The following is a 26,034-nucleotide window of genomic DNA, read 5'->3' as shown; positions in this document are numbered from 1 at the left end:
CGATAGTATTCAGTCCTGCGGAATATTTCCGTTGTGTATCCGTTAGCGTTTTCTTCTCGTTACTTCTCCGCTGTCCGATCCTGGCGGACGCCGCGCGTCTTGAATATCTACGTAGTACGACGACGGCGAGACTCGCTTGCTCGGCGCTTACCGTGGCCATTTGATTCTACGTTCCGTTTGTCGCCGCCGTCGTCGTCTCCTCGGTTTCAGAAATGTAAATCTCTCTCGTCGTCTCAAACCAACGCGACCTTAAGTTACATTCTTGTTCTTCGACGTCGTTGTTTTGCCTCCGTCCCCCGCCATGTCTGTCGGTGGTGAGTCGATGGCTTGCTCGTTTCAACGGTTGCCAACAGCACGCATACATTTACTAGACGAGACTCGAAACAAGCCATGCTGTCACCGACAGGCAGATTGGCTCATGGATACTCTTCACCGAAGGGAAAATGAATTCTGCTCTTGAAAAATCTATGCGACCGTTTCACTCCGAGGAGGATTCGATTCATCCGCTTCCTGGAGATTCCTAGCGGCGGAACCAACGTGGATACATAGTCGAATCGTCATACGACGATGCCTGCTCGATTCTGATTTCCGCTTGTGGGCGGTGCGGGAACGCTGGCCACGCGAGGAGGGAATTTGTCTCGGACTCAACAAGATATCATCGAACGATCCGCTGTGATCTGTCTAACGGTACCAGTAATCGCGCCCGGTGCGCGCGTAGCGTCGTCGTTCTCGTGTGGTCGCGTACCGTTCCGCCGCCGCTCTACCGACGATTAGCCGATTCCGGCAACACATGGCATCGTCTCCGGCATCGAAGTCTCGGAGGTAAGTGATTGAATGCCGGATCTTCTGCGACTCATGAATTGATTGTTCCGAGCGGCTTTCGGTTTGCGAGTGAGCTCGCAGATTCGACACAAATGGCGCGTGAAAGCACCTTGGTTGACTGGTTGCTTCCTCCATTGGCCAAGCTCTGACTCAGATCAGGTAGTCGGTCGGTAGTTCGGTCGAACGGACGATGGGGAGTTGGCTAGGTGGATTTGGGAGACGACCATCCATTATAGTTTGCATACTACCCCTTCTCCCCCCGGTGTCTTCCCTCGCTAAGTCGTCTGGCCCGGTCGGTCGAGTATCTGGGGAAACTAATGGTGTGAGCGGTTCGATCCGTGTGAGCGCGACTCCGGCAGGGTGGACCGCCAAGATGCTCGGCTGGCACTGTTTACATCGATGCGTATAGCCGGCGGCTAGAAGAGTTTAATGGAGCGCGCGTCGAGCGTGGAACCTCATTCACTCTCAAGCGTCTCGGAATCGGTCGAGACCATGGGCGCGCCCTGTGTTGTCACGAACCTGATCGGCAGTCAGTGAGGATTGCTGAGCAGGTTCTCCGGCGAAGAACTAATTAATCAAGAGGGAGCGCGCTATCTCTCGTGTTATCGATTCGCCTGCAGACAGAGGTTGACGTTGGGATCGACGTAGGCGTGCCATCGCTGCTGGAATATGCCGCTTGTTCGGCTACCGAAAACACCAAACTCACCAAAACCGACTCTAACGCTTCGGTCAGACGCCCGCGAACCGACCTGATTAATGGACTAATCCATTATTATTGCTTTTAGCTATCAAGCAATGTCGACGAGCCTGGCTGGCCGGCCAGCTAGCCGGCTATCTACTAATTGTCACTAGCTCACTGACGGGGAGGAACCTGGCGCGCAGAGCGCTGTCTGCGGGAGAAGCTTGCCTAAGGCTCTCACAAATCACTCGAAATCTATCCTCTGCCCGTGTGTGCTTTATATTGCATGCTCCTACTCGAATCACTAGATGCGGTCCTCGTCGACCTATAGGGACTTTTTGTCGCTCGTCCGGAGCCCGCAGCTCCGGCTCTGACGATATCTCAGTTTCCGTGGAGTCTGAAGATTCAAGGAGTGTCTTCGAATGACCCGTGCGCTCGGTCTCCTTAGCATAGACGATTCGTTTGGGCAGACGCTTTCAGACGGAGCACAATCATTAGACTGAGATAATAATGAAAAGTGCTGGACGTCAGACGCGTCACGTGCTTCTGCGTCCTGGAGAACGATCAGGCTCGAGCATGGAGTCAGCAAACATATCCCGAAGAGAGGGCGAAATCCTCCGAATGCAACTCGAGTAGAAGGGTCGACAGGCGAGGGCAGGATTTCGGCAGATTATTGCCAAAAGAAACAGGATGAAATCGATGGTGCTAGGATCTTACCCGAGGTCCCACCATGACTGAAGTTAGAAGGTTTTGAGCGTTCTAGGGAATCGGATGGACCAGCCACAAGCTCGAGAGGCAAACGGTGGTGGAAGACGACACCATCGAGCCGAGAGACCTCCGCGAGCCGTAGGGAGGCTCTCAATGGTACCTGCTCCCGCGGTGAGCCTTGATAGGCAGCGCTTTCCATTCGCCGAGCGAATTCATTGGGAAGCCCGACAACATGACTCGGTCCTGGGAGCAGGACGTGGTTCATCGTTCTGATTAAATATCGAATGCTTGAATGCTACCGCGAAGAACGATCGCCGTGAGCTCAGATTTCATGCATCCGGTACGGGAATCCAGAGTGAGCCTCCCTCTCGTCATCACTGTGTTCTGCCTCCAAACTCCTTCTGCCGGGATTTTTCCTGGAGCATCATATATGTACAGGATCGGACCTCACACTGGAAGGGCATGCCTTCTTTCGCGACTACTGAAATCATGAATTTCCATGAAGATTGACGAGAACGGGGCCCTGCTGAGCTTCGCCTTTGTCAAGACCCAGTGGAATTCCGTTCCGCTAGACGGGCTATGGCGGCGTCGAAAGGTTTTGAGCGAAGTCATTTTCAAGGGAAATCGACCGCTCCTCGATCGGGGAATGTCCTCGTCGGAATAACGGAGGCACTGTTCGAACGCAAGGCGACCGATGCGGAAGAAAAAAAATCCTTTCCGAATCGGTAGTTGACCGAGATTTATGCGCCGCGTAGTACGAACCAGGTAAACCACAGACACACGCTTTAGCCCACTTAGGGCATGCCTTTTCCTTGGAAAAAGGGACTTCCCCCCCCAACTTACCAGGCTCCGGCTCTGGAAGGAGAAAATTATATTGATACTATTCTTCAAACACCGACCTAGACAGGGAATCGAACAGGGAACCGGTCTCCCTATCATTCGCCATCTCTGAGCTCGGGGAACAGCGGTCAGTTGCGGCAATCGTTGCGTCTCGCTCTTCGATCCCGACCGAAGAATATCCGATCGGAGCAGATCCTTCAGAGACTACCGGGTCCATCAATGCAGGTGGAGCGATACGTGGGTCCGAAAGCACCCTGTCGGTCAGTCTGTAAGTGAGTTTCAGGCTCCGAGCTGAATCTTTGGAGCGAGTCCATTCACCACGGGAACCTTACATAGGCAAGTCGGTCGCTTCTTGGTCAGGCGGGCAGACGCTGGCAGGGTCCGTTAATCAGCGTTATCTGGACAGGAGTTCTTCTTCTCCATCCTCACAAGAGCCGGCTGCGAGAACCACTCATGAGCAGAGCCGATGGTGAGCTGCTTTAATCATTCTTTTTCTGCTGCTGCGGTGTTTACCTTCTTCACAGAGGGACGAGGGAAGAACGACGACGTCCGCCGTCATCGTCTCTGGAGAATCAAAGTCCCCCCCTTGACCGGCTACCGAGGCTTCCAGCGGTCGGTCAAGTTGCTCAAACAAGCTCTCGATGCACTTTCACAAAGTCACGATATGCATTTCCAAAGGGCGCGGCGAATGGATTTCATCTCATCCAAGGGTGTTCTGTTCAATCGAATCCGCAGAAGCGTTGAGCTTGAGTCAATGCAGAATGGAACGACAGACAGATAATGAATAAACGGCTGGATTACCGAGCTTCGATCAGATTTATGCAGGATATTCATCATGGTGAAATTCACTCAGTGGATCGCAGCTCGTCAGCACGTCAGCAGGTGGCCAAGGGAAGCCCTGTCTTAACAGGGCTTCCGAGAATCGCTACGGAATCCGCTGGCTGCAGCTCAGACGGCGATGTCGGCCGCCCAACCTATCTTGGTTGCAAGAGAGCTACCCAGGAAGCCAAAGTATTCTCCCGAAGACTTGTTGTGCGGATGATACTACCACGGGGGCTACCGAGCGGGTGAGGCGGCAACAACGAATAAGGTGGGGTGAGTTCGGCCAAATAGCCTCTATTAGGCTTTTCTTGCTGGGCCTGTTCTCTTATATTACCCACCAGGCCGAGTTAGCGGAACTCGTGGCCTCCTCGGCAACATTGCATGCTTGGTGGGTCCTCGGGTCGTTCGGTTTTCGTGAAATTGCTTAAAAGAACAGTCAGCGACTCCTATGGACGAGCCGGCTTCTGAGCGAAGCAGGCCGGTCGATTAAGCAACAATTGGATTAGGGAACCGGTTCACAATGAGCGCGTCCATCGAAGCACTGGGGCAACATTATATGAGCAGCAGATCGAAGTTGCTTTCATTGGCTGTCGTGAGCCGTCATGAGAAGCACAGTGTAGGCGTTGTTGGCGCCGCGGGACCTAGGCCGACGATCATTCACAACGACTCGACTTTGCGTGAGCGCTGGCCGCACGAGCGGAAATATAACAGAGACACACCTGCTATGCTTTCCGAGTGTCCCACGTGATTACGCCTGCGAATTCAACAGAGGGTACTCTCCCTCAATAGCGGAACCTTTTCCCGCGTGTTTCGTTTCCGTTTGTCGGGAATCCTTCCAGAATGAATGGAGATCGATTCTCGAAACTGCTACCGTTTGGCAGCCACGTCTGATTTCGGTCCTGAGCTACGAGCACGCTCTCCTTTTGTGATGACGCGTCAGAAGAATCGGTAGCAAAAAGTGAGGGCCGGGTCACTTGATAACAGGAATGGAGGTTGCCGAGGAAGTTGCGAGCTTATTGCCGCTTTCCAGAGGCCGATCTCTCCCGATTGATGACGCCAATTTCCGGTCTAGCTTCCGTTTTTTGGCTTCTGAGTGAATGCACATTAGAGGGAGAGCGCTCCACTCGGGTCTTGCCCGCTCTGACATCGGACCCCATGCTGAAACTTTGCCTCAAGTAGGAGTTTATCGTCACATTCGCTCTGTGGGGAGGGGTTAGGCAAACATGGAGCTGGTATGCGGTGCAAGTCAACGAACATCCCTAAGATAGAATAAATTTGTCCACAAATCGGAGCTGCTTGTCTTCGACACGGTGTGGAAGCCGACGGGGGCGTGGGTCCTTTTCATAAAGACATGAATGCATTCACGGAACCGTTTGAGGCTCCTTGTTGCATGTGTCGGAGTCGAAGTAGTTCTGTTCAAAACTGTGGGTAAAGAAACAAGGGGTCGTTGAACTGTGGATTCGAGATCCACAGAGTGAACGGACGTTTCGAACTGTTTGTCGAGCAACAGTAATATAATATGCTGATCAATGAGAGCTTACGAGTTTCCGAATGTTCAGAGGAATTTCCGCGTCTGCTTCGACCTGTGATTTGTATCTTCCATTATTTGTCACCTTCGCCTATGAGAAGGATCTCTCGGAGGCTGCGCTCGGAACGATTCCCTCTCCGCTCCCTAAAAGCAGCGATCGAACGTCTTTTTCGACCCAAGCGAGAGGAACGACTCGCCCGCTTATTTCGCTAGATCGCCCCCGGCCACCTAAATTCGCTCTGGCCGCATGTTGTCTCTCCACCGAGACTTTTCTCATCGTTCCCGGGACCCGAAGCCATTCTTCCGATGAGTCGATGATGAGTGCGAAACCGGTGGCAATATTCTTAATCTAGTGTCTGCCCCAAGTTCGCCACCAAGCGAGCTTACCTCCCTCGCGTACCCATCTACCTGGAGTAGGTTGAGTTGCTCCGAGTGAGCGGGCAACCCCCGGCGAAGTCTCCTCGTCGATCGAGCGGTGGTGACTCACCACCAGCACCACCTCCACCTTTGTCGGTGATGCTGCTGCTGCTGCTGCTCCCATTCTTCTCCTCCATCTGCAGGAATTTTTTCCTCGAGAGCTCCCTCGCTGCTCCCATGACGGTTGGGATTCTTTCCGTCGGCCAACCTGTGCAGGTTCGAGAGGCTACTTCCTCGAGATTTTCGGGTGCAACCGCTCTATGTAGCGGTTTGCACCTAATTTCGGCCGCGATCCGTTTCCGATCATATTGGTCGAAAAAATGTCGGGAGACCACGAGAAACGATGAAGAACGGCGAAAGTTCATAAGAATATTCCTCGGCTCATCTTCCAGTCGTCCGAAGAGATCCTCAGCAAAAAACACGGGCAGGAGAGCTTACAAACTATGGCTGCTACTTATTGGCGGCAATCAAATCATGCACCAGCGCCCGACTAGTGTCGCGAAGTCCTGTTGCAAAGCCGGTTCCACCCGAGAGTCAAAGCCGCGGAGAACGGCTCAGTCAAAAGGAGCGAACTTAGCTCGCTCGATTCGTGAAGGAGTCTCTCACCGGTCTTCACATTTACTTCGCCATCAATTCTCATCGGACGTTGCCCCGTGGGTCTCGTCTCTCGCTTTGTTTAGGCGGCGGCGGCTTCCGGCTTCATCTTCACAGTGTTTACAGTAACCCCTCTCTGTACCTCACGCTACTCTCTTTCTTCATCCTCGTGTCTCCTCTCCGGTCTTTATTTGCCAAGCAGTGCATCTATTGTCTCTTGCCCCAACCGCTCGCATGGCGGGGCATGTCGTCGTAACACCGCCGCCGCTGCGTCTCTATTCGCTTTTGATTCCGGGGTTGTCTTCGTTCGAACGAGTCAACGTCGCGGACGGGCTCGCCATGCTCTAGAAACGGTCGACTCCGATCTCCGAAGTCTAGGGACCAGTCCTTCTCTATCATAGGACCGCATCGGGAGCCCATAGGAATAATTTCCCAGGGAGGAACTCGCTGGGCTTATCGAGCCTCATTGAACGACGATGTGAGCTGCTGGTCTAGGTGCTCTATGAGGAAATGAAACTTTCAAAAGCTTCGGGTGTATGGTGCTCCACTCAGAGGGAACGATGCGGGCAACGGGCCTATTTGTCGTCGAAAAACATGCAAAACTGCTGTTGGTGTCCGCATCTACTCCAGCGCATCCGAGCTTGCATAATTGACGCGAAAACGTGAAAGCCACGACAACTCGACGCCGCGTCTCTCGGGGGCTTTCCCTATTTCGTGAGGAGGAATACTATATTACGCTGTTCTCCACTAGCGTCTGATTGCCTACTGCTTTCAGCGACCGAGATCCGAAAAGGAACAGGAAAAGGAACTCTGGGTTCGTGCTCAACACAGCTCGATCGAATCCGGTAGACGGACTCCGTGCCGGTTCCCGACAATAATCGGAGCATTACCGCGAGGCTGGAGGAGGCGAAAGCGAAAAAAAACTTCCATCTTCGTCCCTCGTTGAGGAAATTGTGAAATATCAGCCTTTCCTGGCCGGAGTAGCCTCCGCGGTGCGCAACGAAATTGAAGTCGGAGCTTTTTCTCTGATCAACTGTGATCCGTCAATTTAGTCACCCTCTCCGGCACATATTCCTCCCGGATCATCGTTGCATATCTTCCTCTGCCGAGTCTTCCTCCGTCCCCAACTCGGGATGGCTAGATCTGTCGGATGATGTTCGCTTGGATAAATGATCCAGATGAAGGGACCACTTTTGACTGGGTCTGTATTCGAACACTTCGATTCAAGCGGGCCGTCATGGCAGAGGGCCCTCGCGGAGGGATCCATTAGTGCTCTGCTGGCCAGCTGGTCCAACGTGAGCGGCGAAAAACTCCAAACCAAACAACGTGTTGCTTGCCCGCCTGTGACTGTTACCTTCTTCGTTTGGCTCTCCCGCTCACTTGGTCGTTTTGGGCTTGCCGTTGTTCTGATCCCTAGGGGTATAGGTTCTCACGCGACACGTGCCGATCGAGAATATTTTGATCTTCTCCCTCGTCGTAGCAGCCCAGCGTTTGGATGGGCGACTCATACAGTACCTACCTACCTACCTAGACGCATTCCGATATCAGAAGCAGCGCTAGGTTTCCTAGTTGCGACGGAGACGACGACACTCGCGGCGACGATAGTTGCTAGGCGAGTCGTTCTCCTCTTACACAATATATCAATGTCGGCTGGGATGCCATCGTCCGTATTCATAATTCGCGACCATGATACACTCGCTGTATAACAAGCGTCGTAAATTTGGGCGATAGTGGCGGCGGAGATCTCACTCCGCGCGGAGCCGCGCTCCGACAAGAGTTAGCTGAGTGGGCAAGAAGATACATTGGAGAAGTTCCTTTCATATTCGAATTATTCTATGCAAAAGAGTGAGCCCACTCCCCGCTGAATATGGAGGAAACTTGAGCGGGAGGGTCGGAGAACGCCGTGCCCGGCACACCGCGTCCGCGCGAGTCAAGCGACGAGCGCGTCCTGAGCTGAGTCGTGGCAGAGAAACGATAAACATTCCATTAGGACCGGAGCCCTTTGCGCAGAGATGCATCGTTCCCGAGATAGCGGGCGTTACGTACGGCAGAGTTCCAGCGCGACTCGGGAACGCCAAGGAGAAGGAGCATAAAAAACGGCCGGGCATAGTTGACAAATAGAAACCATGACTCGAAGTGGATGAAGCGAGCTTTCGGTCCGGAGTAAGAAAACAATTGTTTCGGGAGGATCTCACCCTGTCGAGGGAAGAATCGATCGGGTAATACGAGAGCGGCGATTCTTATTTTTTGTACAGCGTTCGCCTTCGGTGTGGAGATCTGCAGCATCGGCGCGAAAATTAGCTGTTCCCTTCACCACGAGAAGGAAACTTGAAGCTCTTCTTCCAACAATTCTCCTCTTCCAATTCTTTTTTCCTCGCTCTCCTTCTTTTGGTAACATGATACTCGAGCCAAGGGCAGCTACGAGGCAGATAGAACGACGAATAAAGTCGCGCTGCACCGAATCAAGAAGATGATAGTAAGGGATGTTTATCAACATGGAAGGTAATATGTTCTCCTTTCTTAATGTTCTCCGGTGTGGCTGCTCCCGTCGAATCCGGCCAAGCAGTCGTCCCGATTCCAGATAACGCAGTAGCTGCTTGGTTCCGGCTCGAGTATCTTCGATCACCGCAACACCGATCCTGCAAGGTGGAATCGGAATGGACGTGCACACCTTTTCAGCAGGGAGATCTCTCAGTCGCGAGGCTGGTTGGTCGCTTGCTTTCAGTTTGAGCGTTCGCTCATCTTTATTCACCCCTCGAGTCCCCTTTCGCTTCTCCGTGCCGCGGCCGCCAACACCACGACCATGGAAGCCGCCACCGCCGGTGCTGCAGCGACCATAGGTCCCTTCGGCAGCGGAGACAGCACGCTTCGAGTGGGGACTTCAAAGAGTCTCTCTATGTGTTTCTAATATGGGGCTCCGGCCGAGTGAGAGGCACGAACGAAACCTGTTGAGATTCGTTTTAGGGAGCCCTCTTTCCCGTCACCCCTCGGTTTTCCTCTCTCGTAATTAGAGCTGACGGAGTTTCCACCGAAACAAACGAACAATTACTGAAGACGAGCTGTGCCTGAATAAAGTTCAGCCCAGCGCGGAGCGAGGCAACCTCAGGGAAACCACTCCGGCCGTACGATAACCCGCGGCATGCCTCCGTATCTATCGACGTTGCAGTATCTCCTACGAAGATTTCGCTTCCCATCCGTGGATATGGAAAAAGGGCAACGAGAGGACATCGATCGAGCGTTGCGAACGGAATAAAGACAATGCAAGGCCGGATTGAGACAGGGCGTCGCGGAAAGGAATATAAACTCTTCGCCCATTGAAAATTGTGACTGCTCATATCGATATCTGGCCACAGATCAGGCTCCGATCCGTCCGCTGCTGTAGATTCCGAAATCTTCTGCAACATATGGACGTTCGGGGCGAGCTTCCGCACTCGTCTGAGCTCAGTCAGACATCGACGACGTGATCGCTGGTTCCCGCCGCTGCTTACCACAACAGAAAGGGTAGACGATGCTGTCGATTGTGTTCATAGCCCATGATGAGAGCCGCACTCATCATCATCGAGGGAACTCCCTCAACAGATGGTCGACGGGCGTGCGAGCGAGAAACGCGATTAGTTTTGACAGACGAATCTAGTCTCTTTTCTTTGTTCGTTCCGGATCTAATTGGGCTTCATTTGAAGGAACAAAAGCGGATCGCTCGGCCAGACCGAGATACGGAGCGAAGAGGGAGAGAAACCCTTCCAATACCGTTCTCTCGTTGAATGTGAGAGAAGTTCTGCGACCGTTCTCACCGATCCCACTTTCAACGTTCGTATTGACGAGTCCAATTCAATAAGAATGTCCACTCTCATGTCGATGTGCTGTACCGTCATCCGAGGGCTCCAATCCACTTCTGTGGGAATCTTCGGAAGCGAACTGTATCGACGAAAAATCCATAAATCATATCTTCAGCAAAAGATCCGGGCTGAACGAATAAACAATACGAGCTCGCCTGTCCGATTCCGCGGACTCGGTCGCCGGAGAAATTCATGTACAACTGGCTCAGAGATAAGTCAGCAGACAATCGAGATTGGCTTTGAGTTAATAGGAGGCGCCCAATCGACTAACGAAGTGAAACCAAGCGTCCTGGAGCTTGGCTGTCGCGCTTCTGGGTGACAATGAGAAACGATAGGGAGAGCGGTCTGTCTGTCTGTCTGTCGGTCGGGCGAGCAGGCAGGCGAGCGGGCAAGCGGCTCCGCTGGTCGGTCTCCTCTTCGTCGTCTTTTCATTGAATAGTTCCATTCCATTCGTCGTCCGCCGTTTGTCCGCCGAGTGTGATCGTAGGGAATTCATCGATTCCTTCAATCAAAATCAAAATCATCGATCGCTGTCGATGCCCTTGGTGGCCCGGGTCGGGCTCGCAGGTCTGAATGCTTTAGCTGCGAACTGGATGTGAGCTCCAACATTCAGATTCGAAGACGACTCGGAGCCACGGAAAGACGGTGACCTTTGAGGGGCGGAGCATGTTTTTAAAAGTCGTTCTACTCGTATTACGTTCTGCTCGAGATACTTGTGATTTCACGTAGATTGGACTTCGCTCGCTCATTCGACTGCAGCGAGCGACCAAGTCTTACGCGGTCAATTTAAACTCAATCCGTCTATACGGCGGCCCACCTGTACTGCCTACCGTCGCGTCGATTCCGTTTCGATTCCCTCATTCACATGGCGCTCGTCGGTAAGAGCCAGAAGATTCCTAGCAGCGTTTTTTCCTCTGATTCGTTCCACTGGCATAGCTTCAATAAGAACCGTCATTGATCAACGACCAACGTACGAGGGAAACCGAGAGACCCTGAAGAAACGAAGACAAATATGTAATCATCTAGTCCGTTCGTCGACTCCAACATTTGTGCGGGTACAACGGCGCGGCGGCTTCTCCTTCCAAGCCATTCGATGCGCTTGCCGCACCGTTACCCGCTGCCCACCACCCGTCGCCCGCGTATTCAGAATGTCTCTGTGCTGCTGGAAAGGAATTCATGAGGTTCCGTGAGAGATCTCCGAATATCGCTCCTCGGTGACAGTGACTTCTCGGAGTCGACAAATCACGGCTGTGGCGCAAGATGCCCCTGACACCCTAGCGACGCTTCACTCTCTTTTTTGACAGTTTCAAAAAAATGTTCACAAATGTCATGGCTCTCGGCTCGCTCGAACATGTGTCTCCTCGTTTAAGGGTTCGTTGACGACCAACTTGTAGCTGGTAGACTGATGAATCCGTGTTCCGAGTCGTTAATGTAGAGTTTCGACTTGCCATCCTGAACGATAACTTCCTGCTTAGAAGACATGGGGACGCGTGAAAGCGCGTTCGGTTCAACGGGAACTGTCCCAGGCCGAGAGGATATTCAGATTTCAGTTTGACTGCAGGGTTTCTATAAATACCGTATTTTTGTCCCGAGTGAGTGACTGAATGCCCAAAGACCGACTCGGTAACGACTCCGGAGCGAAATTGTCGTTGTGGGTTGTCGACTCGCTGTGCTGTGGTTTTCGGCGCCGAGCACACTCCACCCGCGGGTTGTTCGGGCTTCCAGACCAGAAGCGGAGTCAAGGCACGTTGGTGTCATGGTGATGGAACGCACCGCGTTGATTGACTGCATTCAGAGCACCGAATGAATATGTCCCTTGAAGGGCGAGCCTGTCGCGCGCTCGCTTAGTTTCTCGAACACTCGCTCACTAGATATTCTTATTTTTTGTCTTTCTTTCCTCATCGTCGATAGCATCTCGATAACGAGGTCTGTCAGGGCAGGGCGGACGAGCGCCATGTCCTGCAATGTATCCGATTTACGAGACAGCGTGGAGATGATATCCCTCCGTCGCAGGATAGCTTGAGGCGTGCGAGTCGAAAGGCGCGTCTTCTTGCCTCTGACTGAGTGGGTCGAGAGATGTGATAACAAGTCCCTTCCCGAATTTCGATCGGAGCTTGTCCACATCATTAAGATTGGAACGCGAACATTCTTTTCTCGCTCCCTAATTGAACGCGTTTTTCGAAGACTCCGCTGTCCTACGGTTGGCTTTCTCTATCACTCGTCTGGCACCAGTCGACTAGGGGGCGTGAATGTTTCTCAGAATGCCGCGATCTCTTTCTATTTTTGGGGTTAAACGGGCTGCGATTCGCCGCAGCGGTGACGGGCCTGTCTGCTTAGTCCATCTCTCGCATCAAGTAGGTACATCCCGGAATCGCTTCGATCTGATCGATGGGCTCCTCATTGAAAAGGGCTCCCCGGAGCATTCTGTGAATGTGATCCGGAATCGCTTCGAAAATCAAGCATCCGAGCGGGACTCCGCATGTTTGGCCGACTCTCGAGAATGCGTCGCCACGTCGACATGGTGCGAGCAAAAAATGTGGACTGTCTGTGCGCCCTCGATGATCTCTTCTTCTCGTGGTGTGCGCCAGAACACCCACGAGTGGCCCCGATATCCTAGCTGGCTGTCACTTTCTCATGGCTGGATGCTCGCTCAGAGGACAGACCTACTATGGGATTTATCACAATCCCAGCGACTCGGAGCCGAGTGATCCACAGCACATACTTTCAGCGCAATGTATCAGTCTATATGGCGTTATGATTCCTGAGGTGAACTCGCACCGCAGAGCGAGTCTACGCGGTTTCGAGACTCGCTTTCCAGACATTACTGTGTTCTTCTCCCGCGGGCGCGAAAAACTTTCAAACGCCGGCTTTTCTCCCGGGAGAAATCTCTCCGGAAGGTGGAGGTCAGTGGTCTACCCCGATGGAGGCAGAGTGCCGGCGGATGCCCGCGTATTCCCGAAGTCGCTGTTGTGACGGGTGCCGGCGGCGGTCGCGGCATTGGGCGAGCAACTCCCGCTGGCAGTCGCAGAGACTCCGTTTCCGGTCGGAGATAGCCTCCCAAGTCGGCTTTCGTTCTCGGACCTACTGTGCAGAGGGGTCTCGAGCGAATTTTCGGTCTATCGCGACTCCTTCGGCCTGAAAACTCTTCCAGATTCCGGAAGACCGAGCTGACCAAGCTGACGCAACAAAGAGCTGTTCTCGGAGCCTATGACCGGATCGAGCTATCGATGCGAATGAGCACCCCGTGCATGAGTGTGACTGACAAATTTCGATAACATCTTTTCACGGCAACGACCGCTTCCCGGATGCTATGCCTCAGGAGCGAGGAATATGTTTCTTTTCGTTACGCGCTTTGAATCGCATAGCCTTGCGAGAACACAATTCATCCGCAGGGCGTCTCGACCCCACTTGCAGCGCTTGCTGCCATCGTATTTCATTCAACGATTCGGAGCTTCGACACGAGTCTATTGGTCGCTTGCAGGACCTACGCGAGACGAGGATTATGGTCGGAAATTTCAGTGTTCCGTGTCAGAAAAGAGGCATAGAGCACGCTCGTACCTAAATCTCTCAACACTCGACGATTCGGCGTACAGGACGCGTTTCTGACACGCTCTTTCTTTCTTCCAGGTGAGACTTCGGGACACAAGGCTCGAATATCGTGTGGTATCGTGTTACTGCCGGACGCGCTTAGGATCGTTACTGTCTCCTTTCTTTCGCTTTCAACGATCCATAGGGTGTTGCCGATCTCGATTCTGATGTTGTTTCGCTCTAGAGTAGAACTCTTACTAGATCGCAACACCATTCCAGCAGCTGTGCTTACCGAAAACCGGTTTATGGGGTACCTTAACTACCGGCAGTTCAACTTCGAGCGGCTCCCTCGAGATCAATACGGAATCGACGCCCCGCGGATCATCGACAAACTTCCTGTTATGGGTCGTTTTCGGGAGCTCTTGGTCGGAGCTTCGCAGCTTTCCCCTGCGGCATTCGATTCTATTCGAAGGCTATAGCTTTCCTTGACGACGTCCCTTCCAGAAACGAGTTTGTCGACAATCGTGGCTATCGGATGTCTCGGATAGCGTGCGTGGTTCGGAGCTCCTGGAACGGGTGCTAAACGCGCCTCACAATGTGAGTAGCTATGCACAGACAATGGGGCTCTCCGAGAGATTCCACGCTGCCGCCGGCCTTCCGGCCGGAGGCTCCCACAGCGACCGCCGCGGTATACCGCTGCGCGCGGAAGCTCCCATCGAGGTGGACAGGTTAGCCCTGAGAGGACTCTCGCTAGGGACGTAGCGATGTCCTCATCAGCCGCGACGCGCGTCGTCACGATCTCCCCCGCGCTTGGTTTCCTTTCTCTACCCTGGAATGATTGAGGACGATTCTCCCCATACGCTCACGAGCAAGCTCGGTTAGGTGTCGGGTTCACCTCATTGGAGGCACGAAAAAAGATGATCTCCGCTTTTGAATAGATCGGAATTCATCCGAGAGGCAACTCCGCCGCTGCCCTTATCAGCTATTGGCAACTCGTTGGAACGGAGCCAACGCCCCCCCCTCCCCCGTAGCTCACTCTGAGGTCAGTGGCCGAGCTCTAGTATCTGGGAATCGTCGCACGACTCATTGGAGACACGACGGAAATTCGCCGTCGCATACTCGCGCACACACAAACGAGTCGACTGAGCGTTCGTTTCCTTTTGTTATCAACTGTTCGGATTCGGTCGGCTCCTGAGAAAGCGAACCGCGACGACGGAATGCAGATTCGAGCAGCCCAGCAGGCTCTTCGAGGGAGAGATGCAATTACTCCATTCATCTCCGATGCCGCCGTATCTGACTATCAAATTATCGAAGACAGCTTCTCCCCCGACGCATATCCCGGGACACGTATTGAAATTAATGGAAGCGATCACGAAGAATCCCACAACTTTCCGTAAACTGAATCTTCTACGCTGCCGCCGCTGCTTGTTGGGTCCTACCCTTTTCACAACTCAAGAAGCTGGGGCACCGCTCCGGAGATGGAGCTCGTCACTCGCTCGGAAGGGTGAAAGCCATTCTCGGAAGGTCTCGAAAGTATTATTGTTGATCCTCTCGGAGTGTGAGCCTTTCGTGGAGGGAAAAGGCGATGATTTTTCGCCATTGAATCGACTAATGAATCTGTAGGGAAGAGCGAGACGTTTCTCCGAGTCGAAAGTCGAATCATGGGACGTTGGCGTCTAATTCTCGCCAGACATCTCCAGGGTCCTCCAGGAGTCACTGACATTTCGTCTCGTATCTCGAAGTCATTTGTCAACGCTATCACTTCCGTCAGCGGCAACGCAGCCAAACGGGACGCAGGCCATGACCCTCAATCAATTGGCGTGGAGAATTTTCAATAGTCGTTTCGGAGCAATTTTCGATTCGCGGCGATCGTTGCCATTTTAAACCAGATCCTCTACGCTTGATCGATTCCCCGCTCCAAACTGCATCTGTAGTTCCCCAGCTCGTCGTGCCTACCTCGTGCTGCGTTCGTATCCGGGTGACAGGCAAAGATCGCCTGTCCGCTGCAAGGATGCTTTCTCTCAAGCTTCCCGATGCGAGAACGTGTCTCCACGTCTCAGATCGAGAAAAAGAAATGCGCAGCCATTGATGATTCCAAATTGGAATGATTCCAATCGACTGTCGGACATTTGTCGCCTAACTTTCCTAAAGATGACTGGTATACGAGGATCGACAGGAGGAAGGAAGGGACCCAATACTCCGGCATTATCGTAGCTTCTTCTGTATTCACTGCCTGGATAATACCTTGTGTTCCTCGGGGAGAGAGTATAGAGGTTATCTACCATCGACACGAGAACACGCTTCTCGCCGTCACTGCCTCCCATCAGAAGCCGAGGACCAAACACATACGAGGATGTCCGAGGGCCCAGAATCCCGCAGGCACTCGTTGATTGTCCCGCTTTATCGCCACGCTCTTATTGATAAAAACAAGCGAATACAAAATAAAATCAGTTTTTATCCGCCGAATCTCTGCTCGACCGTCGTAAATTTATCAGCAGCCGCAGCAAACAAGTTAGGCAGCCTGTCAGTCAGTCGGTCGATTGGAGCCGTTTTCTCGACGCTGACCGAATTCCTGCATATCATGGATCGCACTTGGTGGAGGCGAGCAGGCGGTCAGAGAATTTCCTCAAGGAGCCAATCTCGAACGGTGCATGCCTCTCTGATAAAAGTTACCTGCGGCGAATCGCGTCGGTGTGCTCGAGAAGACCCGATGAAAATACGAATCGACCGCGTCCTCATGATGAAGCAAGCGAAAATCCAAAATTATTTACCGCGCTTTAATACAGTCTTCATCGGCGGCCGTCGGAGCTTGTCGACGCGTCGCGACGCGTTGTCGTGAGCTGGTGATTAGCGTTCAGAACGTGAGCTTTCGGCTGCGGCGGCAAGAGGAAAAATACACTCCACGGGAAACATAACGCTGATTAAACATCGTCAGCAGACCTCGAATCAATCTCTCGTCTTAGTCGTCATCCGCTAGCTTGAATAAACCAGCTTCAGGATGAATAAATTAGGCATCACAATCGGCCATGGATTCGAACGCGAACATGGTCGGCGCCCACTCAGATGAAGGAAGGAAAATAAGACGGACCTGGATTCGTCGGCTCAATCGGGAGCCCTCTTGTTGTTTCAGTTGTCTGTCCTCACGCGTTCTTGAATCCAATCAAATCCCCGCGGCCGGTTCTTCGTGCACTTCGTTCGTTACTTGTGTCGGTGGTGCAAATCAAATTTTCTCCCATCTGTCAGGTGCCCCATTCCCCGATTCCTCCCCCGCCCCTCGAGCGCTTAGCCCCCGCTCGTGTTCAGCAATGGGAAGCGAATCAAGAACTTGATGAGCTCGTGATTGTTGCTCTCGCTCGACTCCCGTTGCAATCACGCCATGAATTCGACTCTTCTGGAAGAGCTTCCAGTCCACGGTGAGAGTGAGCGTGGAAGCTGCGAACGGTCCCCGGGTTATCGCCTCGCATTCGATCGGCGAGCATGAACGAAGGCGTCTTGAATTCAGTATATTTCAGGCGATGTTCTCTCAAGCCTTTTCTCCATTCTACGGGTTGCCAGTCCTGCTGGGAAGCCGTATGAATCGCGGTGGCACCCTCTCGTATGTCCCCGAAGTCGGCCGCTCCTCGTGGTGCAATTAGCGCGTCTTCCCCTCGTCGTGGTCCCCGGGCTTGGGTCTCGCCCCTCCGCGAGCTCCTCTATCCTCTCCGCCACATGCCGCCGCCACCGTCGCCATCTTCGTCCCTTATTCTCCGCTCCCGACAGACCCCTCTCACTCGAGCCCACTATGAGCCTCGGTGCTCCGAGCTTGAATGGGGTTTGTCGCTTCACGATAGCGCAGCGTGCGGGGGTGAAAGTATCGCCATTGCGACTGCAGGGTTAATATTAAACCTTATGTTGAGCGTCGTCGTCTGCTCTGTCAGAGGTTCCCTCCTTACGCGCCCCTCAGTGACGCGAGAGCGGGCGCGAAGCGAGGAGTGCGTCGGAAAATACGGTCATCGAGAAATATATTGCGCATGAACTTTGACGGTTTCCAAGCCGCCTTCTTGTGTGTACGCTCACATCTTGAATGGCTGCCGGTCGACGGGTATTCACTGCGTGTTAATTCTCTCTCCAAGAAAGCTACTTCTGCTGAGCAGGTGGGGTCCTCTCGCCACACGATCAAATTCAACGATCCAGGAAAATCGTAGTGTTTGCCGCCCTCTCTTCATGGAGTTGGCTCTAAATACCTGTCCTCCCTGAGTCGGAGAGCCCGGCTGCGATGCCGGAGAGACGTTCCGAGGGAATCGCAATCTGTAAAAAGCGTGCATTCGAGGAATGGTGTACGCTCGATTCTTCTCCCCGCGGATCCGAAGCGCTCGCTCGGGACCGGGGACGTAGTTTGCGTCTCCCGACGATGACTCGGCAACGACGCAACGGAAACATTCGGAGCTTGTCTACCGACGCTCGCGGCGTCCCTGAGCTCGGGCTGTCGGTTTCAGTGTCGCGCACAGAAGTGGGTTCGGGCCCTCGTTAGGATGTAGTAGTTTTCATCTAGTTGGTAATCCGGCCCAGTGATAGCGCGACCCCGAGCCGGCGGAGAGCTCCAGGGGAAAGACTGACTAGATGAACAACAAACAGGGAGTTCATGGCACTACCCGGGCTGGTCAGGTGGGACTCGAATCGAAAATCGGTCAATATTCCATCTCGACGCATCCGGAAAGTTGCAAGCTCACTCGCACCAGATTCGCCTTTCAGGTCCCGGAACCAAGCTTATCTATAATAAATCATATTGGGATACCGGATGGTTTCGAGGGATGTGCGGTTGACGATATGTTCGCATCACACCAGGTGTTCCGACGGCGATTTCGTGTCGCCGGCAAACCCCGCCGATCGCTCACTCACACGCCGTCGTCGCGCGTCGAGTGAAAAACACGGAGTCTGCGACGGAAAGTTCAGCCAATGTGCTCGTGTGTCGCACCGACAAGCTTGCGAGCAGGCGGGTGAGGGGGGAACGCGCGGGCAGAATCGCTTGAAGTGCGCGCCTAGCTTGTCGGACGAAGCTCGGAGTCAACTAACATGGTAACGCTGAGAGAATTTACACAAGAATCGACCACTCAGCAGAGCGTTTCATTGAAGACAATGACGCTGTAGCCGTCAGTCGCCTGTCTGTCCGTCTGTCGCTCTGCATGCCTGTCATCCGTTGGCTCGGTGAGCTCCCTTGTTCTTCCCCGACTCCGAAAAGTCAACAAAAGAAAGATCGCTCACTGTCGCACTCACCGACTGAACCTCCCACACATCAAGCCGGTCCGGTGGGAAGTTTTCCAGGAGTGAATATATCCCCATCATCATCTTGTATTTAGCCGACAGTGGCGGTTTATTTTACAAACATCGATGGGAGAGAATCCCTCTTCCAATTGACTCGGTTCCGACTCATAGAGGAATCTCCCTTTCTCGCTCAGCCGCGGACCCCGCGACGACGCAGAGCTGTTCTTGGAGCTTGCGTGCAAGCTTAGCATTTGTCAATCTCGGCTTGTTAGTCGAAAAGCTGGCCGGTTGATCAGCAGGGTATTCGCCGCTGGGGCTTAGCTGCGTTGTTTGACTCATTGAGACAAATACACTCGAGCCCATTGGGGCATCCCGCCGAATCCACCCCACGACCTAAGCGCGTCCCGACCGCCCTGCGAGTTTCATTACCCCGACGAGCCTGGAAATGCAACGCGGAAGTGAACACAGCTTATCGTTGACTCAACAGGATCTGTCAGAGGAGTGGATTCAAGACTCCTGGGAGGGGCAGCTTCTGTCTAAATGAAATATAATTCCTCGACTTCTGGCGACGCCACGACGTGCCGTACTCATGACCAGTGGGTGGCGGCTTGGCACAATCAAAAGCTGCGACGAGCAGGAACCTCACAGATAGGCTGTTACTAGGAACAAACTTCGGGTCCTCGATTATTGGGACGCTAATTGATATTTTCGCGGTCGCGGTCTACGTCGCGACGTCCTGTTTGGTGGAAAGTTTAATCACGAGCTCCATTAGGGCAGCGATCGCGATCCATGTGTGAACCTACGCGGAGTGATAACGTGACTCCAAATGGAGCGGAGCCACAGTCTTTGCCTCCTGTTCTCGTCCGGAAGCGCCATGCATCTCATCACTGATTGAAAGAAGCATTGGAAAATTCAGGACTGCGGGGAGCGGAGACTCCTACCCATCTGACGCTCGGCTCGGGGCTGCGTCTCCCCTGTTCGAGGTTCCGATTCGTGAATCCTCCTGGAGATGAATGAAGAAATACTCGGCGGAGAATCACCGGCAGGTTCGTCCAGGGTCATTCTGGCCCGCGTTCATGACATCAACGAGCTCAAGCTCCCAGGATCGAGCGTTCTAGGCACTAGGTAACGCCGAGATTACCCCCTCCCGTTCTACGGATCATAACCGACAGATCGCACCAATAATATCGCTGCTTTCGGAATTGTCTCATACACGTGGGGTGCTCCCGGACCTTCCTCGTCTTTCCCCGATTCGCAGTCTCAGGAACGTGGCACCAGCAGCGGCTCCCGTGCAGCTTTGTTGCTTTTAATCGCTTTATCGTGAAGAGAATCGAAAACTCTTACGCTTCGAAACCCTCTTCTGAGTTTTGTTCAGCGTGACTAGAGAGCTGAACGAAAGTGAGAATGAGCGCGGGCTTTCTGAGGGCATTGTTTTGAGGCAGGCAACGCTCAATCTGAGAATGACGGGAGCGACGACTGAATGAAGGCTGCTCCCGTGCTTGAGCGTTCTACCTCTGACTTGTGCCGCGTTCTACTCACATCACGTGCTGGTGTGTCGTTGTACCGCTGACGCTCCCGTTCAGCTTCGACAGCGCCTCTCGGCGATTCTAAAATGTTTCGGTGCTCGAGTTTCTTGAGACCTTGGAAAGTATCGGGTGTGGTCGTCCATCTCCATCGAGCAGCTACTCGCACTATCTTCTCGATTTCGGACGGTTACGAACACTCTTCTCGATTGGACGAAGATTGTGTCCTGGGTCGATTTGGGGGTTCTCACCCAGCGCCCTGCGTCGAGCGAAAAAGTCGCGTGGCTAGAAAACGTGAGCTTGATTTATGAACTGGAAGGAAACCCGCATAGCTTTTGGTCGATACTGTAGCCGCAGCTTTCGTGAACGCGTGGCTGGGGAGCGAATGCGTACCAATAGGTATCGCCGCGAGTTTCGATAAGCTCGAGGGAACGCTCCGCAATGCCATTCCAGTGGTATGCCAGAAGAATGTCACCGGGCGGCCGAAAACTGTCTACGCTCAGTAGATACCGCTGGACAGCCACGGCCAGGGAAAACGGAAGAGAATCCAAGATAATTCCAAATGGAATGAAATTGCTTCCCGTTAGCGAGATACGTCTCGAACGCGCGATTAGCCTCCGCGTTCAGCGTCTGCCGTGAGCGACCCCTTCCTTTTTCCGTCGGAGCTCACGAGGAAAACGAGCGGCGAGTCGCATTTTGCTCCCGGAGCGAGTAAATCGTCGCCGGATGCATGGAGCGCCATCAGTAATTAAACTTCCCGCGGATTTTCCGACTGATGGCCGAGGACAGGCTCCGAATATTTGAGAAGACCGAGGTGCACGATGAGAAATGAAGACATCAGGATTCGCTCGCTTTTTGGATTAGGCGGATTAACGTCACCGGAGCATATATCTGAATCTACGGAAAGTTTCGCCGAATCGTGTTGGAAACTCATTGCCGGAATCAAACTTGTCTCGCTGGCCAAGCTGCGTGGTCGCTCGATCTGTCGGTCTGACATAAGGTGTGGCTACAGAAAACGCGCTGTGTGACCGCTCGCCGCTTCTGGTGATCGTTTGAAAGAGGGAGACGCGGAAGATTCGAAGAGCGTCCGACGACGACGACGCCGCCGCCCAGCCTCGATGAAGAGTAGACATAGCAGCGCCCCAGTCCGTGTCGTCTCGACTCGAATATGTAGCATCATCGCTGGAAGGAGATTGTCTATGCGAAGGGTTCCAAGTTTCCCATATCTCAGTCGAACGGAACGCCTTCGGGACGCGCCGATCCTCAAATGATTCAGCCAGTCACTCCAGAGCATGGGTGAATCGTCGGAACTCGACGTTGTGTTCGCTCGCGTTCGAGACCAGTGGGAAACCGTCACTCGGTGTCGTTGGTCGGATTGACGGCTGAACAAGAGGACCCTCGCTCAGAAGCGAGAAGAACCCGCTCGGGTCGACACTAACGAGCCTTTGCGGGAAAGTTGACTTGCGCCCAACGAGTGGCTACCGCAAAGGGGCTGGCTCGCGCCTTGTGATGCGGGGCATATGGGATCGCACACAGCCGGGATGCTCAGCTGGGACGGGTCAATTAGCTGTCGCCGATACCGAAAATATATGTACATATATGTGTATTTATCAATGTTATTCGTTGTCTCTGAGAAGAGGATAGTGTGAACTTCTCCACCATGAGGACCCCTCACACGATCTCGCCCTGATTGACTGAGTATGCGTTGGGTCTGCAGGCTAACTTGCAGGAAATTCATTCGTCTCTTATCCGATGCGATCGCTTGCGGACAGCTCAGTCGTCAGAAGTCGATGTTTTCCCACTACTTGCCGTCCTGTATTTGGTTGAAGTTGGATTTCGGGTTTGGCTTCAATGTGACCGCCGATATCGCTCGACTTCTTCCCTTTTCTCGGGACTCGATTCTACACTTTTTCGCTTGGAAGTGGATCAGAGTCGCGGTTGGGCCTTCATGGAAAGCTCGCAAATTAGGATCTCTGCCGACCGTTCCCGCGAAGATCTCGCGAAGTCAAAGGAGAAACAAATATGAAGAAGCGCGACTCTCCGGGATACGAAGACTTCCGAGGGATCCGCCCCGAGTTTCTTTCAGCCTGCATTCTTCGCGTGTCGCTCGGAACCCGGCGAAAGTAAATCGGGACTAAGTAATTTCTCTCACCGGCCGATCCATTTTTCTTTCCAGGTGAGTTTCGAAAAATGGTTGCTCTCCGACTGAGCTCCGGTGGAACGCTACGGCGAAACGGTCCATTGTGAGTCTCGCATCGTGGATCTCGGCGGAAGAACATCGGTTGTTGGGTTCCTCGCACGACACAAAAAATAATATCGTCACCTCGAAAAAAGACAAAGGAAGCTGAAGAAAAGGCTTGCCTTTGTGTGCATTGTGCTGCCAACCGGACAACCAGCGAGCAGTTGTAATGGCTCGGAACATCAGCGGCAAGGGCAGCGGCAGGAGCACCGCAGTCGCGGCGGAGAGACCTGGTGACGGTCGAGCATGTTGTAAAATGATTCTCTATTTCTACCTAATGGTCTGGAAGACTACATACAAAACTATTCCTCCGAACGCAGAATACAAGAGCAGGAGAAAAGATTTGGATACGAATTGAAGAGGTACGATCCACTGGGACAGTATCCGGAGCAAGCCTGTGACCGTGGTCGGCATCCGCGACGGTACCGTGACCGTCACAGCTGCTGTGGGGGGGAGGTGGTCCAGAGGAAGTTAATCTGCTTGCGGGGCTTATCTAGCAGGTAGCGGAATCGAGAGGGATGCAATGATCTACGCTTTCATTAGCACCCTCATTACGAGTCGCTCATCTCTCGTGAGTGGACATGTGGCTACTTCCCGAGACTTACGAGCTGCGGTAACCCGTGTCTGGCCGCCAAGACAGTCGAGTCTCGACTCAACTCGACATACGAATGAATATGAATGAACGGGAAACATTCCTGGTCCCCTGAGTTCTGCACTCAGTCTCCTCGGAATACTGAGGCTCCCTTGCTTTGGCGCTCGCGAATCGGGGAGTGACCGTGCTCGCGACACTTTGGGAGGGAATTGCGTATACGATGCAACGTGAGTTCCTCCCGAAATGGTCGCTGGAGGTTCGTTAACAAATTATGCTCCTCGGGCAGGGCCCGGATCGAAATGGAAAAATGAGTTCCTAGACCCTGCCACCACATCCTTATCGACTGGACCTCGCTCTTTGTTTGGAAGAGTGATATTCTCACATGTCAGTCTCTACTTTCTCTGATTTCATTTGTTAGTTGATCTGTCTATCTGGCTCTCCCTGGCAGCGGTGCTGGTTGTGCTGCAGCGTTGGCAAGGGAACACCAGCCGCAGCATCTCCAGCAGTGGGAGCAGCGAAGCTCGCGTCAGAGCTCTTGTTTAGATCCTTTCTCGCGAACAACGAGAAACCTTGTTGAACTGTCAATGGCTCGATTACTCGCTGCCATTCGCGTTCGTCGACGCGCTACCACCTCGTCTGTTGTGTTTGTGAAGCAGCAGCGATGAGAGCTGTTAATCTCGGGAAGTTCGTGGAGTGCGAGTTCTGCGCTTCCCCAGAATTTATCATCGAACAACAGCGGCCGCAACCTCCCACCATCGGACGGGTTCACTGCGAGTCTCGCGTCAACGCTCATCGCTCATGAGGGCTCATCGGTCCAGCATCTATCTTCGTAGAGATAAATCTGAAATCATTAGATGGTTTACGCTGAAATTGACTCATGTATTCATTTCTACGTACTTATGTGCGGAAACGAGTGTCATCGTCATCGATGAGATGGCTTGAGGCCCCGTCCATATTTTCGGCACGAGCCGCGACCGTGGCCCACCGGAGCAATGCTGTCGAGAGAATTTTGTGAGCGGTCAGAAATTAATGAGCTTTCGAGCTTCTGAAAGTTCCACGGTACCGACGAGCGGACGTGGCCACTTTTCCGCTGACTCATGCGTCCAACCTCGTCCTCGGATGCGGCCAGAGTTCTCTAGGTCCCTCATCTTCACTATTGGGCATTATCATGATATACCAGGACTTCGTATATAGCTCTCGTAGAGTGCAGGAGAGAGAGAACTCCACGAAAATGCAAGTTCGCCGCTCCGATTGAAGAAAAAAAAGACATGTGTACTTACGAGCAGCAACTCGGCGCAAGCAAATCAAATTGAGGTCCGAGAGAGTTTCGCCTTGGAGCGGTGATAATTGCGCGAGGCAACGCTCACTGTGTTCGGAACCCAGTCAACTATCGTGGTGAGGCAGTCTTGATTCAAAATCATCTATCAACTCACTCATAATGGAAGTGTCCAGAAACAGCAACCGCGCAGTTCCAAAGCTGTTTTCTCTTCACCCATCAGTGAATGCAAAGTTGCTGTTGGCGAGTGAGAAGCTGCCCGCAACCTCTTCCAGGTATGGTCCATAACAAGGACTGCGGGCTGCAGTGAAATTGGGTGCATCATATTTTCATGATAATGAATTCTCATTAAAGCATGTGCGGAACGAGGTTGAGTCTGCTCAGATCTTCTGCATATACTGCGTAGTCGAGGCTCATGCCGCTCCGGCGCTCCCCTTGTCGCAGTAGTTGTTGTTCTTGACGGACTCATCTTGTTTTACGTGTCTCATTTTTCTGATACCGTGTCTCCTTCACATTGTTCCTAACTGAAAATTTGAACGAAAATCAGCCAAGCACAATCAACGATCGAAAAGCCAGGACCGGGGTCCTTCTTGAAATTTTCCGTGGATGTGTCGATGAACGCAGCCGCGGCTTCAGATTGGAGGGGTCGTCTGCTCTTTTTTTTCGCCGAAAATGTTTTGGATCTCGTTTTAAATGCGATCTTCTCCTCCCCTCTGTCCAGTGTGCTATCCGACGAGGGGACTGCTTAAGCTGCACCGCTGCAGCTCTACGGCCGTGGCATAAATTTATGTCCGCCATCAAGCGGCCGCCTAATGACCGAACGAGCGAGCGACCGACCATCGACCGACCGACATAGAGCATGGAGCGATGTTGCTCCGAGGACGGAGCCCTAGCGCGTGTGCTTTTATACTTTTTATATACTCCTCGTACGCATTTCTTTCTATCTGGAATTCGTCCAAAGTGACAGCTCCATCGCGCGATTTTCGAGCCAGAAGATCGATTGGCATCTGAGCGAAAAAATATGTATTGTAGTCCGGAAGGAACAGCGCCTCGTTCACTGAGCGAGAGAAGCGAAAGAGGAAAAATATGAAAACTTGTTGGTGTTTTTGCTCCAAACCGAGTGGCTGTTTTGCTGCTCGCTTGCTGCGCCACTGTTGTGGGCTTTTAAGCAAGGCGCTGATGTTGGTTCTCGGAGGGAGCTCCGGTCTTCGTAATGACGATGGATGAGACTCGAAAAGCTGTATGACGGATACGACTAGTCGCCGCCGAGCCGCTGCCACCGCCGACTCTCCACAAAGGTAGTACTGCGGCGCTCTTGCTCGTGCCGTTAGCCCCCGTTTTCAAGGTGACCATTCGAATCAGAGCACGCGACACGCGGTGGTCTCAGCA

At 53.1% G+C, this 26,034-nt stretch overlaps 1 protein-coding gene across 1 annotated transcript in view; it reads left to right on the top strand.

The window, feature by feature from the left end:
- Window positions 1-790: 790 nt before the first annotated feature.
- Window positions 791-26,034, top strand: part of LOC100900230 (tyrosine-protein kinase transmembrane receptor Ror-like) — a 63,434-nt gene continuing 38,190 nt past the window's right edge. The window contains exon 1 of the mRNA XM_029113343.1: window positions 791-822. Coding sequence (XP_028969176.1) covers window positions 791-822 — 32 coding nt within the window. The remainder of the gene's footprint in view (window positions 823-26,034) is intronic.

The sequence above is a fragment of the Galendromus occidentalis genome, unplaced genomic scaffold (genome assembly GCF_000255335.2).
Source record: "Galendromus occidentalis unplaced genomic scaffold, Mocc_1.1 scf7180000075420, whole genome shotgun sequence".
NCBI classification, from domain to species: Eukaryota; Metazoa; Arthropoda; class Arachnida; order Mesostigmata; family Phytoseiidae; genus Galendromus; species Galendromus occidentalis.
The sequence above is the reverse complement of the archived record's forward strand: the minus strand, read 5'-3'. Positions and strand labels throughout refer to the sequence as shown.